Source organism: Perna viridis, chromosome 5 (genome assembly GCF_037379345.1).
Source record: "Perna viridis isolate PV_CMFRI_1.1 ecotype Kerala chromosome 5, ASM3737934v1, whole genome shotgun sequence".
In the NCBI taxonomy this organism is placed as follows: domain Eukaryota; kingdom Metazoa; phylum Mollusca; class Bivalvia; order Mytilida; family Mytilidae; genus Perna; species Perna viridis.
Window position 1 is genome coordinate 50,896,767 of NC_142449.1, and position 18,355 is coordinate 50,915,121.

Below are 18,355 nucleotides of genomic sequence, written 5' to 3' on the forward strand. Positions count from 1 at the left end.
ATGAATAACAACATGTAGTCTAACATATTATCCATGCGCACAAGAGATATAAATCATATAGTATGTTATGTAGAATTCAAAATGAAGGGAGATTACTCTTTTTTACACTAAAATACTACAGAAAGCATTTGATTATCAATGTGAATTATCGCCTAAGAGCAGACAAATTGGAATGAACAATTGTATAATTCATCATATAGACATATACAAAATCTTGATAACGAAAATAAAAATGTGCCTTTTGGGAATGTAACACATATAACAGATTTGCATGATTCTTAAAACGACTGGTACTTAAATAGTTTTATGTTAATTTTATATAGTAATAACTCAAAAATATCTTTATCTTTAAAATCAAGTATGAATTTTATTTTTTATGTTTTCAAACTCCATTTAACCATATACGATTCTACCTTTGACTAGATTATCAATTTAAAAAAAAACAAAAAACAAAATACAAAAACAAAACAAAACAAAACAAAATCTTGTCTGCATTCACAAGAAAGCCTTTTGATATAATAATTGATGAGAATGGTATATAATGCTAAGTTGCCGCCAGATCTTCTTTTTGCTATTTTTAGTCTAATTCTTTAGCTGAAAATTCACATTCCTTGTATAGTCGTAGACTACATTAAATCACGAGCCCTTTAAAACTTTCACCGCTTGCTTTTTATATAAAAAAATCATTGCAATGACCTGCAGGACACTTACATTTTTATCTTATTTATTTTTGCTTTTTGATGGTCATTTCACATATATACAATTTTACATTGGTCAATAGGGTTACGCAAAAAATAGTAATTTATTTATGATTTGATGATGTTATATTTTTCATGTAGCATACCTTCTATCTCTTTTAAAACAGACTTGGCCTGAAGTAATTGATAATGCCATTTACATAAAAGTTTCTTCATCTTGTTGAAGGTTTTTTTTATAAAGATTGTAAAGGGAAATTTGCTACACATGTCTTGACTTGAAAGAACATTGAAAGGAACAAATAAATTCAACAGATATATTCTAAAAATAAAGACCAAAAACATCCTTTTGAGAGAAGTCATTTTTATCACAGATATTTTATTTTTGACGAAACATAATTTTGTTGTTTTTTTTGTAGGCTATCACAAATAAAATGTACTGGATGTTCAAACCTGTCTTGTTCTGTCGTCCTTTCGGTAGTTGTTTTTCTTTTGTAATTAAAATAAAATATGTTGAAACCAGTAATGAATTTTACCATGGTTTTGTTTGATTGATTAAAACAAATAAGACGATTTTGTCGGGTTTTGGAGGGAAATATCTATTGTGTGGGTAAGTGAGTTCTTGTCAGTCGGTAGTCAAGTTTCTCAAAGTTTATAGAAAGTTGTGTGACTCGAAGTTTTCAGTGGACAGTTATTCTTATGTTAATATTGATTTATTAATTTTTATTTACTAGCATTCTTTATCTTAATTTTGGAAGATTGTGACTCCTAGTGTGAATGTGTAAAATTATTAGTAAACTTGATAAACTAGTTGAAATCATATAAAATATTTCTATATTAAAATAGAAGTTAAAAGTGATATTAATAACTTGAACTAGATGAATATGTAATTTAATAAATTCATATGATAATTAAAGTGTATAAATAGATATTTGACAGGCCTACTTAGTCATATCACATTGTTTAATTGATATAAACATTTGGAGTTGCAGTCATGGGATAAAATGGCTTATGTAATTTTATTTTTTTATTTTACAGGTAGACATGCATTTGTCAGAGCAGTGAAGTAGTTACATGTACTTTTGATATTGGATGATTTCTTTGCACCTCTTGTTAGGTATGGTATATAGTTTAAATATTGTTGTTATAATATTATAAATTTTACTATTTTTAATCAATAACGTGTTTAGTGCCCTGTTGTTCTGCTCAAGCTATTGTATTTTGTGTAGAGGTCTAAAAGTGATATTTACCACATAGATGTGCAAACAATCTAATATTTCAGACTTGAGCTATGTTTTCTCAGGCATATGTTTTTATACGATAGATTTATGAGTGTAAATAGGATAATAACGAAGTTTGCATATTTTACATTTTTTTAGATTTAGTTCAATGATTTGTCGTTTAAAGATGACAGCGGTAACTTTCTTTGCACTTGAGTTATAATATTACTTATGTTTTTTTAGGGAATTTCATCTGGGTATACATCTTGAATAAATAGTATTAGAACAACCACAGACTCCATTCTTTCAAAACCCTGTTAAAACTAGTCAGGCGTTTCATTTACGTTTCAACATTATTAATATTAATTATTATAATTTTATGTTTGTCAACATTTGATAAATTACAAGCAAAATACCATTTACATATATATATATATATATATATATATATATATATATATATATATATATATATATATATATATATATAAAGTTGCGATCACTTGTAAACTTTCTCAGATTCTGTCAGGAAAACTGTTCTACGCAGTAGTTAGAACAGAAATCCTGACAGATCTTGTTAGGGTCTGAAAGAGGCTGTCATGGGTCAGGACATATATTGCCCTATTTCCGGACAGATCCTTTCCTGGACCGTGACACAGAAAATACGAAAAGCTGTTCTTAACTGTCATACCCCTGGACAGTTCCTGAAACTAAGTCGTTCTACTCTGCGTAACGTAATTTAAAAAAGGAAGTCCGCGATTAATAAGGAAACTGTGTGACTAATGTAAATTAGCCAATCCGATCAGGAAAAAAATCTAGTTTTCAAAATTGACACTGAATTTTCAATAACATAGAGCTCGTCGTGATCATCTTCTCACAATCACTCGATCGTTGTTCGTATTCCAATTTTCTTCGATCACAACCCAATCACTCTATTCTTAATGTAAAAGCCAAAGTTGTTTGGTAATTATCATGAAGTTCAAGATTGACAAAGTACTTTTTGAATGAAAGCTATTTTTAAATAACATACGGGTCACAAATCATTCTATGAAATGTTTAAATGGACAATTCAGCATAAAATATGGGTGACTGATACCTAAATATTTCGGTCAAAATTCTTCGAAATGCCATTTTTTAGCAACAAATATGAGTGTGAGCGCTTCAAATTTCCCCGTTTGGTTTTATATATACAAAGAAAATGTAGAATATATAAATATCAGTTTCATATTAGTGACTGTGACACCTTTATTTAAGTAAAAATTCTAAACATTCTGCAAAATGTATGAGAGGGGGCAGTTTTATTTTTCATAATGGTCTTGGACTATTGACTTAAATGCTAAATTTTCACTAAACTATCATGTAGGTTGCTTTGATACATTAATTTGAGTAAAGGTTCTTTAAAAATGTCATATTCAAGCAAAATGTACGAGAATGGGCACTTTTAAATTTCATATCAGTAAAAAAAATACTGTATAAAACGCATAAATTGTAAATATAAGTATCATAACACACATGAATTTCAATAAAATTCCTATTTTAAAAAAAATATTTTTGCAAGTTGTACGAGTGCGATCAATATTAAAATCAAAAAGAATCTAATGTTAATGACCTAAATGGTAAATTTTTGAATATAACTATCATATAGTGGCTGAGGTATATTAATTTGTATGTACATCCACGTATCTGTTCAACCTAGAACAAATCCTGACAGGAGGGTGTCAGGACCCATGACATATTATGACAGAGATTGTCCAAAGCCCTGACAGACCCTGACAAGGTGTGTCTCGGGTCAGAACAGTTTTTGACATTTTAGAACTGTTCTATGACAGTGAATCCTTACAGAATCGGAGAGAGATTAAAAGGGATCGCAACAGGTTTATTGCAAATTTCGGTACTATTCACGCGTGTTTCAAGGATTAATCGCTCATCGGCAGCACTAAATTTAAATGCAAATAGTCATCTAAATCCAAAATTTAATTGCATACAAGCGGCTAATTTACTGTGTTTATAATTGATGCAAAAATGTGTTTTAGTTAAGCTGTCTAATAAGTACATTCAAATAATGCACTCATACCGGTACTGAAGATGCAAGTAAATCCACTATTTAAATGGGTAACGAACAAATTTCTTAATTAATTAGGGCCTATAAAAACAAAGTGTTGCCATTGAAACCAATTTTCCCAGAAAAAAATTAAAAATTCACCGAATTAGAAGAATTTTAGTATTTATGGTAAAAATGACATGCTAAATGCAAAAGTGTATGTTTCAAAACTCCTTGTTACCACAATTTCAAAATCTACCGAGTTGGAATAGTAATAAAGGGAACCAAGATTCTAGCGGATTTAACAAATGTAAAAAAAAATGAAATCTCTACTTAGAACTATATATGCGTATCTAGGTGTACTGACTTTTTTCAATTAACAACGATGTTTAATGTTTTTGAGTCGAAATTTTAACTGATCATTGGAAATAAAAGTATAACGAATTGGCAAATCGTAGGTTTTAATAGTATTGTTTTCTGATAATAATCTCGAATTGAGGATTTTCAGAAGATCTTTTGATTTTTTTATGATCAAATTGACTTAATATCAGTACGGGAATAACAAGATTTTTTTGGTAGGACTGGAGAGCCTCGTTTGCAGCTGTGAGTATAGAAGATAGAAGTTTTGAAGGAGATATGGTGGTACATTTTGCAGATACAGCTATATAGCTTTGTTTGTATGGATTCTTGAGGAGTTTAGGAATCCAGTACATAGAAGACGGATCACAACGTTGAATGTAATACGTTTTGAAGACAAATTGATGTTGTTTTTGGCTTTATCTGCTGGTACGGCATCATATTTGTCATGTATAGTAGATAATGTTTTGCTTCATCGGGCCTTTGATAACTGATAGCATTGACACTCATTGATTTAAGTAAAACTTTCAAGCGTTTCAAAATTAAAGATCTTACAGCCTTTGCATTCTCTGACAAAGAATCAATGTCTTCTTGTTCTCGTTTTATGCATTTATCCACGGCATCCAAAAGAACTTTAAAGTTATAATTCCAATTTATGGAGCAATGTTAACGGTACTTTGAACTTTTAGAAAGGATCTTACGGAGAGATTCGTTTTTATAATTAAATCTCCAGTAGGTATTTGAAGAAATGTTCGTTGTCTTCATATGGACCTTTTACACAAGCTGGTTAAACGAGTCTGTTGAAACAAATTTCCAAAATGATGGCCATATTTCACTAAAATGATGTGGTAAGTTCAGAAACAGGAGTGTCAAGACTTGTTTTGTAAAAGGGTTAAGTAGAGTGAAATGTTAAGAATAGAGTTAAGTTCGTATGTGATGAAGTCCATGAGTTTATTGTATGAAAGGAAGAAAAGCATGGAGACAGCATGCATCTTAGATGCTTAGGTGATGTAAAGTTTCGATGGCCATGACTCCTTATCAATCTTGGATTATTGTCAGATGAAATGATAACATTTATGTTATTATTATATTGGCTTGAAAGGTTTCATATACTTTTCATATTCCTATCTTTTCCTACTTTAGCTTTTACTTAGGACAGGACTGTTTGTTGGATGTTAATTATATTCAAGAACTTTTATAGAGAAGATTGAATGATCCTATTGATTAAAATGTTGTTAAACTGTCAGGACTTTGTATGTATTAAATACGTTTGTTTAATCGTTCTTGTGTTAACCGACAATAGTAGACAGCATAAGTTGCATTCCAGTCCGTAGATCAAGTTGGTCGATTAACAACTAATGTCATCACATAACTTCTTGTGTGAAGCATTTGCTCAAAAAGGTACTTGTGACGAAAGAGTCGGTTATTAGAATGTTTACATTGAATGTAATTTTCAATTCCACATTTTTATATAGTATAATGTGGTTCGTCATCGTTGTTGTTATCATTTAAAATGATGGTTTGATAACTTTGAAAAAGTCAGAATTTTTGTACTGGAATAGATGGTCAATAAACTTAACGTACAATTGGGTACACTTTGTTGGAATTATCGCGGCATTTTCCAATCCAGATGTAAGCGTGCTACGATTTTCAACTGGGGAAAGCACAGTCTAACAAGACAACAGTGTGCCCGGTGTGTTGTCAGGTTCGGACCTTTTTAGACTGGCCGACGTCCGAAACAATTTTTCATTCATTAGTCTTGTTAAACCCATAAATCATATTATTGGGTTGATGATACCCGCGAGAACATCCTATTGATTAAAGAGAAGTGGTGTAAAAGAGTAATCAAAGGAAACAAAATTATAGCGGAAAATCAAAAGAATGTAATCCAGAGACAAGGACCAGACATTTAAAAGACAAACACAACAGAGAATATTAGATTATATAACATTTTTTCAACGAAAGGTAGTGTCTCATGCTTATCTCGTCGAGCGTGATGAGCATGAGAAACTCCTGTGAGTTGGAAAAAATAGTTAATAATCTGTTTTGTTGAATTCTAAGGTATTAGTTTACTTTCATTTTCCGTTTTTTTACCCCAAATTTGCATAAGCGCTACAAAATTTCTTTTCGGGACTTTTTTTCAGTGGCGTGCTACGTGACGTCACATATGTTGTGCAGCTGTGATATACATTTTTAAAGAAAAATCGGTTAACTATCATGACGGTTGCATTTTAAATTTGTGGAATAATTTGGGGATTTATTCATCATAATCGGGTAGGTTACTGTATTTAATCATTTTCCATTGTAGACTAGAAAATATTGACATAAATCAGCCATGAATTCATATGCAATAAACAAAAAGACGGTTATTTGGGTCGTCAAATATTCCTACGCTGTTGCTCGTATGTCATGCGAGGACATAGAAACTAGGAACAATTTTCATTCTCACTCTACTGGCGTGAGATTGATAATTATCGTATCGCAACATCAAAGGGGTTTTAAAAAAATAGCGATAACATAAAAACCAAAATAATACATACAAAGTAAATGAGCAACTGAAGTTACACTAAAAACCTGGAGCATAGATCAGGTGCACCGATAAGGTAAGCGTCCTCTGCTATTTTAAAAAAAAGGAGTCAAGCGCAATACGAAAAGTCAGCGTAGGTACGGTAAGCTTTGGCATAACGTAAGATTTGTGGTATGAAAACTCAACACGCAATTACCGAAGGCATGTTGCCACATATGAAAGGTAAGTTGACATTCAGGGATGACAAGTCTTCGCGTTTGCCGTATAGTTTGGTCAATAGTTTTCCTTTACTATCGATCTCTAAGTCTAGCTAATCGATATTCGTTCTTTCGGAACTGTTAAGGTATCAACATCGTCTCATAAGAGTAAAGGAATGGGTCAGCAAGTTTTGGAGCACAATTTCCATTGGAATGCCGACCGTTTGTTGACAAAAGCGTCCACCACACTGGACAAATATGTTGTCGATAAAAAATTCCAGCATTTCAAAAACATCATATTTTTTATAGTTGGGAAAAGATTTGAAATTAGTTTTTACAAAGTATAAGGAATATCTACCAAGAACTATATATTTGTATCAAGGTGCACCATATAGCAAGAAGATACAACAATATCTTCTATGACGTCGCATTTGAAATAATGAAACTTCAGAAAATTTGGTTGCTTAGGACATATTTGCACTAAACAATTAAATTTCTTTACACAAAACACGTTTCCTACCCAGTGCACTTTAACCTACACAAGAAATTGTGGTTTCTATGGTGAAACTCCTACTTTGTTCAGATGTAGGGTTCTTGATAACATGCCATAAAGTAGTACAATGAAGTAAGATCATTTCTACAAACTTAGTCTTATTATGTTGAAATATAGGTGTTTTTTACCACTGGATGAAAGCATGCCTGAAGTAGGCGGGAAAAGGATAAATATAATAAGACTCTTTTCAATTCACTCTCTCACAATTTTAGTTCCATAAGTCCGTGAAAAATAATGTATTTTGAAAATCACTAAGATACCTATCATATACTTAGTTTCGTGAACTGTAGGAGTTTGATAAATTAAATATATGGATATTTTGTATTATTCGCATAAGTTTATTATTAATGTTTTGGCGATAAAGTAATTTGAAACTTAACGGTATAAGATTACATGAAAATCATATTGGCTTCGATTGCAAGGGGGGTCGCATGAGTGTTACCTTAACAGATCCATAAATTCCTTAACTTCATATATCGGGATTTATTTGCACAAACAATGCATTCATCTTTCTGTGGAAGAGTGAAGTTTATAATCAATATACAGATAATTTTATTTTCAGAATTTCCATGATTTAAGATGAGATTTATTAATAAAGTATCATTTGAAAATCATAATTTGACTTGATCTTTTTAATTATTGAACAATCAAAACTCATTCAGAAATAAAATCAGTCAGTTACCTTGTGTATATATTTTTATATCTAAATTAAGTATATGACCTACGTTCGTGGTTATATTTATGTTGCTACAAGATTGAAGTCATCACTACAGAAGTTTTATGGTCGTCATCATGAACTCGTGGATCGTTATGGTGTATCTATCAGCACCATGAAAACTGATTTATTCAACGGGTCATAGGTTTCCTTACCTCGTTTGTCTACATCGGACTTGACTTTTTATGGTCAACTCGGTGGGTGTTTCTAGAAAAGCAGAGAACGCTTACCCTACCGGTGCACCTGGTCCATGCAACCAGTTTTTAGTGGAGTCCGAGTTGCTCATTTACTTTTGTTACTTTGTATGTATGATTTTAGTTACTTTATGTTCTTTTTTGTGTATGTCTGTTTTCCATGTCTGGTCTGTCCCTGGATTACATTCTTTTGATTACCGCTATAACCTTGGTTCCCTTGATTACTCTTTCATGAATATGACCCTGGATTGTTACCCTATTTGGAATTTCGGTAGTATTGATTATTTGGATTATTGGATATTTAATTGGTAGAAAGTTACACGCACTTTTGGAGGGAAATCCTTTTCTTCTTGTGGTCAATCTCTATACATTTGAAATCTCAAATGGCATTTTTGTAACTCAGTAAAAACTATTGGAATATCTTGGAATATTAATTTTGATGGAAGTCTGATTGTCCACTTTATGCCTAAGTCACCATTTTTAACTCCTTCTACTTTAAAAGGTATTTATTAGTAATAATCTTGCTAACTGTCCCAAAAATAACATTTTGAGTGATTTGAGCTGAATGAATGGATGACTGACTTATAAACTTATAAAACTATAAAATAATATAAGAATAAAATTCAATAAAATGATAAATGATATAATATAAATCAGTAATGAATATAAAGTCTAAATTATCAAAATATTATTTTGATAAAACATAAAAATTTTATAAAGTTGATTTAGCAATTGTTGTATTTGTGTTATGCGTTACATGCAATTGTGTGTATTTTGATGCACAATAGTTATTATCGTATTTTTGTATTCAGATGTAACCATGACACTGCTAATGTTATTGCACAGCGTATTGTAATGAGTTGATATACTGGGAAACTGACCTTTGCACCTAAGTGTGAGGTAAGGAAGTGTTACATTTTTATGAAGTTTGGTTAACTAATGTTAGTAACTATTAAGCTTATTTTTAACTGATTTTTGTTGCCTATTTAGACATTTCATGCTAAATTAATTTTTGCATTTCATTCTGTTTAAAACATATATAGATGTGGAATATTGTACATGAGATTCATGCACAACAGACAAATACATAAGAAAATGCATTATATGAGAACTATCATATTGCCTAATGAAGGTGTAATGTTATTATATTATAACTATTTTATTTTAGTTAATTGCCTGATATAATGTATCTATGCTATCAGGGTTATCTGTCTTTACCCAAGTCTTATGAATTTATGTATTGTTATTTGTTTATCCATATAACTGCAATAAATATTGGAACCTAACGATTTGATGTGGTTTATTTCTTCCCGGAGAACTGGCCGGACAACATTTCTAAATACTTACTTAATTCCTGATTCTGCAAGAGCAACTCGTTCGACTCCTCCCGTTGGAATTGGCAAGCATGTCAGCTTAAAAATGTGGTAACCTCCTAATATCTTATGTGAAATTGGTGTTGAAGATACGTCCTTCCCTACTTCATCAAAGACTTTAATAGTCACTATTCTTGCTTCATTGATGCTAGCGGGATCTGATGTTTTCTTTAAAATGTAAAGCATATCAAGTCAATCCATAAGTTTGTTAAGCAACTACAATAACTGAGTTTATTAGATACTAATTTAGTACAGATAAATAGTGTCACGTTTTGTTGACAATGTCTGTCTTATTTGATAATTGACTCACAATATTTTCGAACTTTTCATTCTTAGAAAAATGGTGTTTTTCGTATATATATAATTCTAGTATTTTTTGGAGTTCAAAATGTAAGAATGGGCGGACAGTATGTCTACCATATTCGACTTTAATAAAAAGAAGAAAAGATTGGCTAGGTATAGGTTCACAATTGGTCATAATAATTGGACATTTTCTGTCTGCTGAAACAAAGCTCAAATCACATCTAAACATTCCAATCATATTTCAACTAGTTGCATTGCTTTGTGTGCGTAATTAGTCACTGATGCCTGTGATATTCATACTTTCAAACAATGCACAATAAAGTGCAGTAAATTGAGATATTGACTTAGTTTTAGAAATGAGGGAAATAATATTGTTACATGTAAAAAGAATACATTGATATTACACCTAGGTGTTCTTTGCTCACTGAACCAAAACTGAAATGTACATTTTAATAAAAGTCTTTTGAATTATGTGCTAATATATTTATTTTGTTTTTGTTCTTTTGTAAATTCTAATTAATGGTCAAAGCAAGTAGTTTTTATGTGATTTCACTTGAACATGAAATAGTTTAACAAATATCACACGCAGTTTATGTTGTTTTTACCTTAAATCTTTCAAAGTTTAAAAGTTACGAGCTACCTTCCTATTTAAGATATCATTATTTATGTCTTTGATTGAACATTTTCATCATAATTAATTCAAATTAAAAATGTCCCGCTTATATTTGTTACAACATAAATTGAGTTGCATAAATTGACAGCATATAAATCAAGTTGTGACAGATATTCATTTTCTTTTAAGATTAAACATTATCCTTTTAGGGGAAATGGAGGTCCAAATTAACTATGAAACAAGTTCGTGTAAACCTTTTATATAAAAAAAACGAAAAAAACATTTCCTTTCTCACCAGTTAAGAGCAACCAAGGGAACCAAGATACTAACGAAAATCGGAAGAAATTATTCAAAGGATAAGGACAAGACATTGCTAAAATGCATAAAAAAGAGCATGAACGAATGCAAATAAAAGGCATATCAAAACAGAAGTAAATGAACAAACTGGTCTCCTCTGTCTCCTCTAAAAAGCGAGGGCAGGGACGAAGTGTACCAGTGGGGTAGGTGTTCTCTGTTTTTTTCTCTAATTTTCGAAAAACACTCACTGAGTTGCTCTTAAGATAAAGAGAAAAAGAAAACTTGTACACTGTGAGCAAATCAGTTATCATTGTACAGCTTGAAACACCATAACTATCCACGAACTTATGATTGCGACCATAAATCTTCTGTAATGATGAATTTAATCTTGAAGCAACACAAGCCTGGTCCGGAAGTCTAATTGTTAGAAGTCTTTCGTGGAACAAAACGCATGGACATACTGGTATAACGTTTTATAGCAGGCAATATTTAGCTACATCGAGAGCGTTGAAAATTGATATAGCATTAACACTTATTCACCCACTTAGAATCCTCATACGTTTCAAGATTAAAGACCTTGCAGCTTTAAACCACTTTGACAGCAAATCAAGGCCTTCATTTTCTTGTTTTATAAATCTTATTGCGAAATCCTTCTAAGCAGTCTTACGAATTTAAATATTATTATTCCAATCCATGAAGCTGGGTTCACGTTACCTGGGAGTATAGTTAGGATTTATCGGAGAGATTAGTTTCCTATGATGTCTTAATCTCCCGTAATAACGTGGCAGTAAGAATCATATTTTAAATTAAAAAAAATGAATAATGATACGTGATGATAAGCTCAGTATCTGAGTTATTTTAAAGTGTAAATTCACAATTACATTCATATTTTAATTACTTATCTTAAAAATTGCATTGTGTGCATACTAAATCACTGATGCTTGTGATTGTCATGCTTTCAAATAATGCACAATAAAGTGCAGTAGATTGAGATATTAACTGTTAGTTTTAGGAATGAAGGAAATAATATTGTAACATGTAAAATCCAGCTGAGCAGCCATACGAGGTTAAATATTCTTATTCTAATTCATGAAGCGTAGTTAACGGTACTTGGGAGCTTAGTAAGGATTTTTCGGAAGTATTCGTTTCCTATGGTCTTAATTTCCCGTAATAACGTGGCCGGAAATAATACTGTTACATGCAAAATCCTTCTAAGCAGCCATACGAGATTAAATATGCTTATTCCAATTCATTAAGCGTGGTTCACAGTACTTGGGAGCTAAATAAAAAAAAAATACGAGAGATTCGTTTTCTATGATACCTTAATCTCCCGTAATAACGTGCCCGGAAGGATCATATTAGAACTGTAGCATATAGGCTTCTGAAACAGGGTTATGTTGCTTCAAGATTGAAGTCATCACCGCAGAAGTTTTATGGTCGTCATCATGAACTCGTGGATCGTTATGGTGTTTCCATCTGCACCATGAAAACTGATTTATTCAAAGGGTCATAGTTTTCCTTTCTTCGTTTGTCTACCCCGGACTTAACTTTTTATGAGCAACTCGGTGGGTGTTTCTAGAAAAGCAGAGGACGCTTACCCAATCAGTGCACCTGGTCCATGCTCCCAGTTTTTAGTGAAGTCCGAGTTGCTCCCTTGCTTTTGTTACTTTGTATATATGATTTAGTTACTTTTTTTTCTTTGTTGTGCATGTCTGTTTTCCATGTCTGGTCTTTGTACCTGGATTACAATCTTTTAATTACTGCTATAACCTTGGTTTTCTTGATTATTCTTTCACACCGCTGGGCTGATACCTCTGCTGGTGGATTTGTCCCCGAAGGTATCATCAAGCCAGTAATATAATTTTTGAATTAGCCAGCACTCCACAGTTAAGTTTCGCACTTTTGGCTAGAGATGAAAAATGACATTAATGGAAACCGGTTGTTGCTATAGTGATTAAAAATGAAAAATCTTTTGTTGATAAAACATTTTCTGAAAAAGGGGACTTTTCAAAGTATTTTGCAATGTTTTATATATTTTCAATAATGAAGGGGCTTTTTTTCAATGACAATTTGACTTCATTGTGAAAGTGAAAGTAAGTCAATTTTTTACCATGCTAAATTTAATAAGTGGATTACAAAGAGAAATAGCTCAAAATCTAACCGGCGATGCCAATATGAGCAAGGGATTTTCGAAGGGAAAAGTCTGTACATTTTCAGGATATGAAATAGTTATTTAAGATATTTTGCGGGAAATTTGATATTTTTAAACCTGATTTTATGTACTTTTTATGCAAATTTGCGCATATTTTGCATGGTTTCTATGGTAGCCCTATTTGCTGTGGGTATTTTTTCCAGAAAATTTTCACTGTACCCTGAAGGCCTTTGTTTGAGCTATTTCTAGACATATAGATTTACAGATGCTTGACATTTTTTTAAATTGATAAATGTTACAAAGCATCAGATTACAAGACCAAAATCAGGCAGTTCTACAATAATGTGGAGTGTTGTCTTAATGGTTTTAACAAGAGGAATGAAAGGAAAACTGGCTCGGACGTCGCCCAGTATAAAGAGGTCCGAATCTGACAGCAGATCGGACACACTGTTGTCTTGTAAGAATGTGGTGTCCCCAGATGGGAATCTTAGCACGCTCACATCTGGTATGGAAAGTGCCCTGACCAATTGAACAAAAATTACCCCCAATCACACGTTCAGTCTGCAGACCATTTACTCCAGTACAAAATTTCTGACTATTTCAAAATTATTAAACCATGTTCCATCACTTTAAATGATATATTTGACTTCAACGATGACGAAGCACATTGTACCATTTCGAAATGTGGTGTAAAAAGTTGCCAAACATGCAATATTCTTATGACAGACTCTTACTTCTCCAGTTCCCTTACAAACAAAACCTTGTATACAAAAGGTCATTATGACTTAAATTGCAAATCAACTAACTTAATATATGGATTTGAATCCAACTCATGTGGTTTAGTACATGTCGGAGAAACACAAGAACGATTAAACAAAAGAATGTGCGGTCATCGTTTTGGAATTAATCAACAAAAATATTCAATCCTTTCTACGAAAGTTCGTATTTTAGAAAAAAAATACCATGCTACGAACAGTCCCGTTCTAAGTAAAAACTCTCGTGGGGAAAGAAATGAGTACTGCAATACCTTACGGATGCAATGACAATATCAAAAGTATAGGAAACCTTTCAAGCAAATGTAACAATAGCATAAATGTGATGAATTTGTTTGACAAAAATCCAGGACGGGAAAGGAATCATGGCCATTGCCTATACATCACCTAATGTACATGATGTCTCCATAAATGTTCTCCTTCTTTTCATGCAAAAACCTCTTAGACTTCATCACATTAGAACCAAATTTTATTCTATACATCTCACTCTACTACACTCCCTTTAGAAAACAAGCCTTGAACTCCTGCTTCTGACCCTACCTCATCATTATACAGACTTGTTGTCATCATTTTGGATATTGGTTTTCACAGACGTTTTAAACAAGTTTGTGTGAAAAGTCAAGATGAAGAAAAACGATCATTTTTTTCCACTACCGTTTGTCAATAAAGGTATAGATGTAATTAATTTGGCTAACATACTCCATCACAAAAATGTTACCAACAAAATGCCCTTATATTTCAAAAACAAATCCATACCAACAATTTCATATTCCTATACTTCAACCATTACATCAAAAATTTTCAATTATAAAAGGCTATTGCAGAACCTAGAGATTGAGGACTTCAACGCTAAACCACCTGACTGTTCTTGCAAAAACTCTCCATTCAGGGGAGATTTAACCATCATCGAAAACAAATCTCTGCGTAATATCCTTTCTAAAGGTTCCAAGTTCCGTGACCCAAGCTCCATAAATTGGAATTATAACTTTAAAGTTCTTATGGATGCCGTAGAGGACTATGCAAGAAAAGGGGTAAAACGAGAACAAAGACGTTGATTCCCTGTCAGAGTGGTTAAAGGACGAGAGGTCTTTAATTTTGAAACGAATGAAAGTTTTAAGTAGGTCAATGAGTGCCAAGGCTACATCTGTTTTCAAAGACCCCAATGTAACAAAACATTGTCTACTATACATGACAAATATGTTGTCGTACCAGCAGACAAAGCGCAAAACATCATTGTGTTTGTCTGCAAAACGATTTACATTCAATGTTTATTATCAGAGGTAGACAGTGATAAGACCTATACTGCTACCACACTCCAAAGAAGAGATTATGTTAAACCATAAATCTGTGCTGTCCTCTTTTGGTCTCTCTACAAAGAGTAATCAAGAGAACCAAGAATATAGGTTACAAAGGACGATGATTGTGATTTACCGTCTATGTCCTGGATTCTTAAACTCCACAAGAATCCATACAAACAACGTTTCATAGCTAGATCTGCAAAACGTACCACCAAACCTCTTTCAACTTCTATAATCACAACTGTAAAAGAGAGTCTGCAGTCCTACAACAACACTTGTTACTCCCGTAGCAGTATCAATTTAATGAGGATCCTGACAAATTCGGAAGATCTTTTGGAGACAATCAGTTCAAGACTATTATCTGAATATAATAGCATTAAAACCTATGATTTCTTCAACACTGTATACTATAACCCATACTCAGTTAAAATCCCGACTTAAAAACAATATACATCGTTGAGACGTTTGTATACTCGTTCCGCTGTGATATCTATGGCTGCACAAAGTTCAGCACTTCACAACATTAGTGGTCTACGGCGCTGGACTTTGTGCAGGCAGTGTTGCCAATAGATGTCACAGCGGTGCGAGTTCGAGTCCCGCGCAGGAACGACCAAAAATTTGCATCATTTTAATATCATTGGGAATTTTTCAGACCCTTCTATACGTTTACATATCATCCCTGTATCAATTTGATCGGAGGGAGCAGTGTAGCGAACAGAGTCGTCACATTCTGAGACGAATATATATATATATATGTACATTTGATATAACAGGTTGGAAGTCCGTTTTTTTCATATCCCTAGCCAAGTCAGTTAAGACAATCGCTAGCACTACTGGAGTAATGTATAGACCATCCCTTTAGGCCTAAAAATGTTTCGAGTCGCCCCACTGATCCTCCTTCAGACCTCTTACTCATAAGTTTTTATTTGAAAAAAAACCTATTAATTCTGCCGATTGTCTTTTAGAAAAAAGAAGAAAATTGAAAACACACATGCCATGAGTGTTCTGTTGGTCGTGGATAATCCCTTTTTGGCACACGAGATATTGTTTGTTTTTACTACCTCTGTCAAAACAAAAAATACATATCCGTTACATGTTTAGTCTTTGCATATTTGGTTTTTAATGTATCTTTATGACTTATTTCCTTTCAAAAATATTAACTGAAAATAAAACTTCCTACCTACCGACCGTATACAATTTTAGAATATTACTCGGGAACATAACATTATTTTTTTCGGCTTTGGAAATGTCTCATCATTTGATTGGCATGCACCAATATCTGTCTTACATGCAATGGAAAGTGTTGATTTTATCGAAAAGTGTTTTGCTGGGTCAAAAATCCAGCAAATGCTGCTGTAGACCATACAACGCTGTATAACGCGTGCATATTACAAATCGAATTACTAGGTCATCGATCGACATTAAATCACGTGATAATGCATTAGTTTTAAAGAATTGAATGAATGAACGTGGTCACATGACAACTAATTTCCCCGAATACACAATGACCCACATTCACGAGTTTGACTATGCCCTGGGACTTTGTAAACACTTTGAGGCTTTACACCGTCTGTGAGAAACCCCCAAACGATTGCCAAGGACGTAAAAAAAATATCCAGTCCGTCATGCATTACACATATGAGTGCAAACCTGTCTATTCGTATTGAGTATATACGTTAGCATGAAAACAAAAATTAAACCAAGCATACCAACAGTCAGCTGATTGTCAGCGTCACTCATATCGTGCAAATGATTTGCTAACATTGTGTAACGAAATATTTTTTTGGGATTTTAGTGGTTTAAATCCATAAAGACAGTCGAATTATCTCCTAGATGCAACAATGTTCTAGCTTTGTAATGAACGAACTATAATGTTATTTAATTTGATAAACGGCCAACGGCCGCACATCATAAATCGAGATTTGAGTATTGAAAACAAATGTGAGTGTCTAATAATTTAAACAAAAACATTTCATCAATAAGATTTAAAAATGCTCTTAATTTTAACCCGCTAATCTCCTTTTGAATACTAGTACTAAAGTGTACAATAAAGTTTTTATATCTGAATATTCATATCCATGCAGATAAAAGTTTCTAAACATATAACGTGTAAGGTAATGCATTTATTACGCCTTATTCTCCAAAATCGGGAAGAATAATTTTATTGGCATGAAATCTTGATTTTTTACGAATTCTAAATCAAAATGTATTCAGCTAATTATAACTCCTTCGATTTATTTTAATTATTTTTGCTCGTTGTTAGCTAAAGATTATACTGTTTGTTCCTCTTTTTAAGTATGTAACTGTTATTTTAAATGATTCCGGTAACTATAACATCTTTATTGGAAATGAAAATCATCGGCCATTTCCGCTCAACTAAAATAATTATATACTAGTGCAGACCATACAAGTATATATTTTTCGCCCAAAATGTAACGACTTAAGTTACACATTAATTAAGTTACACGAACTTGGTTATATTCAGTACAATATAACAATATACATTATAACATATATTGATTGCAGTGTAAAGGTGGCATATATATATATATATCGGTGCTATTTTTCCTTCGCCCAGTCATAAGTCATTCGCCCAGTCTACTCTACATTCATATCTACAAAACTCCACAAAATACCCTGTGAAAAACACGTTTTAAACGTTTTGAAAAATTCGAAAGATCTTCTCGAAACCCTCAATTCAAGATTATTGTCAGAATACAATAGCATTGAAATCTACGATATTTTAACTTTCAATACTTCTATTCCCGATATTCAGTTAAAATACCGTTTGAAAAACTTTATACATCGTTGTGACTCTTAAAAAAAAACGGTGTACACCTAGATACAAATGTAGTTCTTGGTAGAGATTCCCCATACTTTATAAAAAATACAATTCCACATCATCTTTCAAACATACAGAAGAAGGAATTTTTGAAATGCTGGACTTCTATCGACACCATATTTGTCTAGAAATTTTAGCTAGATCATTTAATCTCAGTTTCCGCTATAAGGATGACGAATTATCGTTAATCAATCCTAGTTTTAGG

General features: G+C 32.5%; 1 protein-coding gene across 3 annotated transcripts in view; it reads right to left on the minus strand.

The window, feature by feature from the left end:
- Positions 1-18,355, minus strand: part of LOC148618138 (uncharacterized) — a 45,219-nt gene that overhangs the window by 13,368 nt on the left and 13,496 nt on the right. For all 3 annotated transcript variants that reach the window (XM_088586034.1, XM_088586033.1, XM_088586032.1), the window contains one exon: positions 9,847-10,040. In XM_088586034.1, coding sequence (XP_088442160.1) covers positions 9,847-10,040 — 194 coding nt within the window. The remainder of the gene's footprint in view (positions 1-9,846; positions 10,041-18,355) is intronic.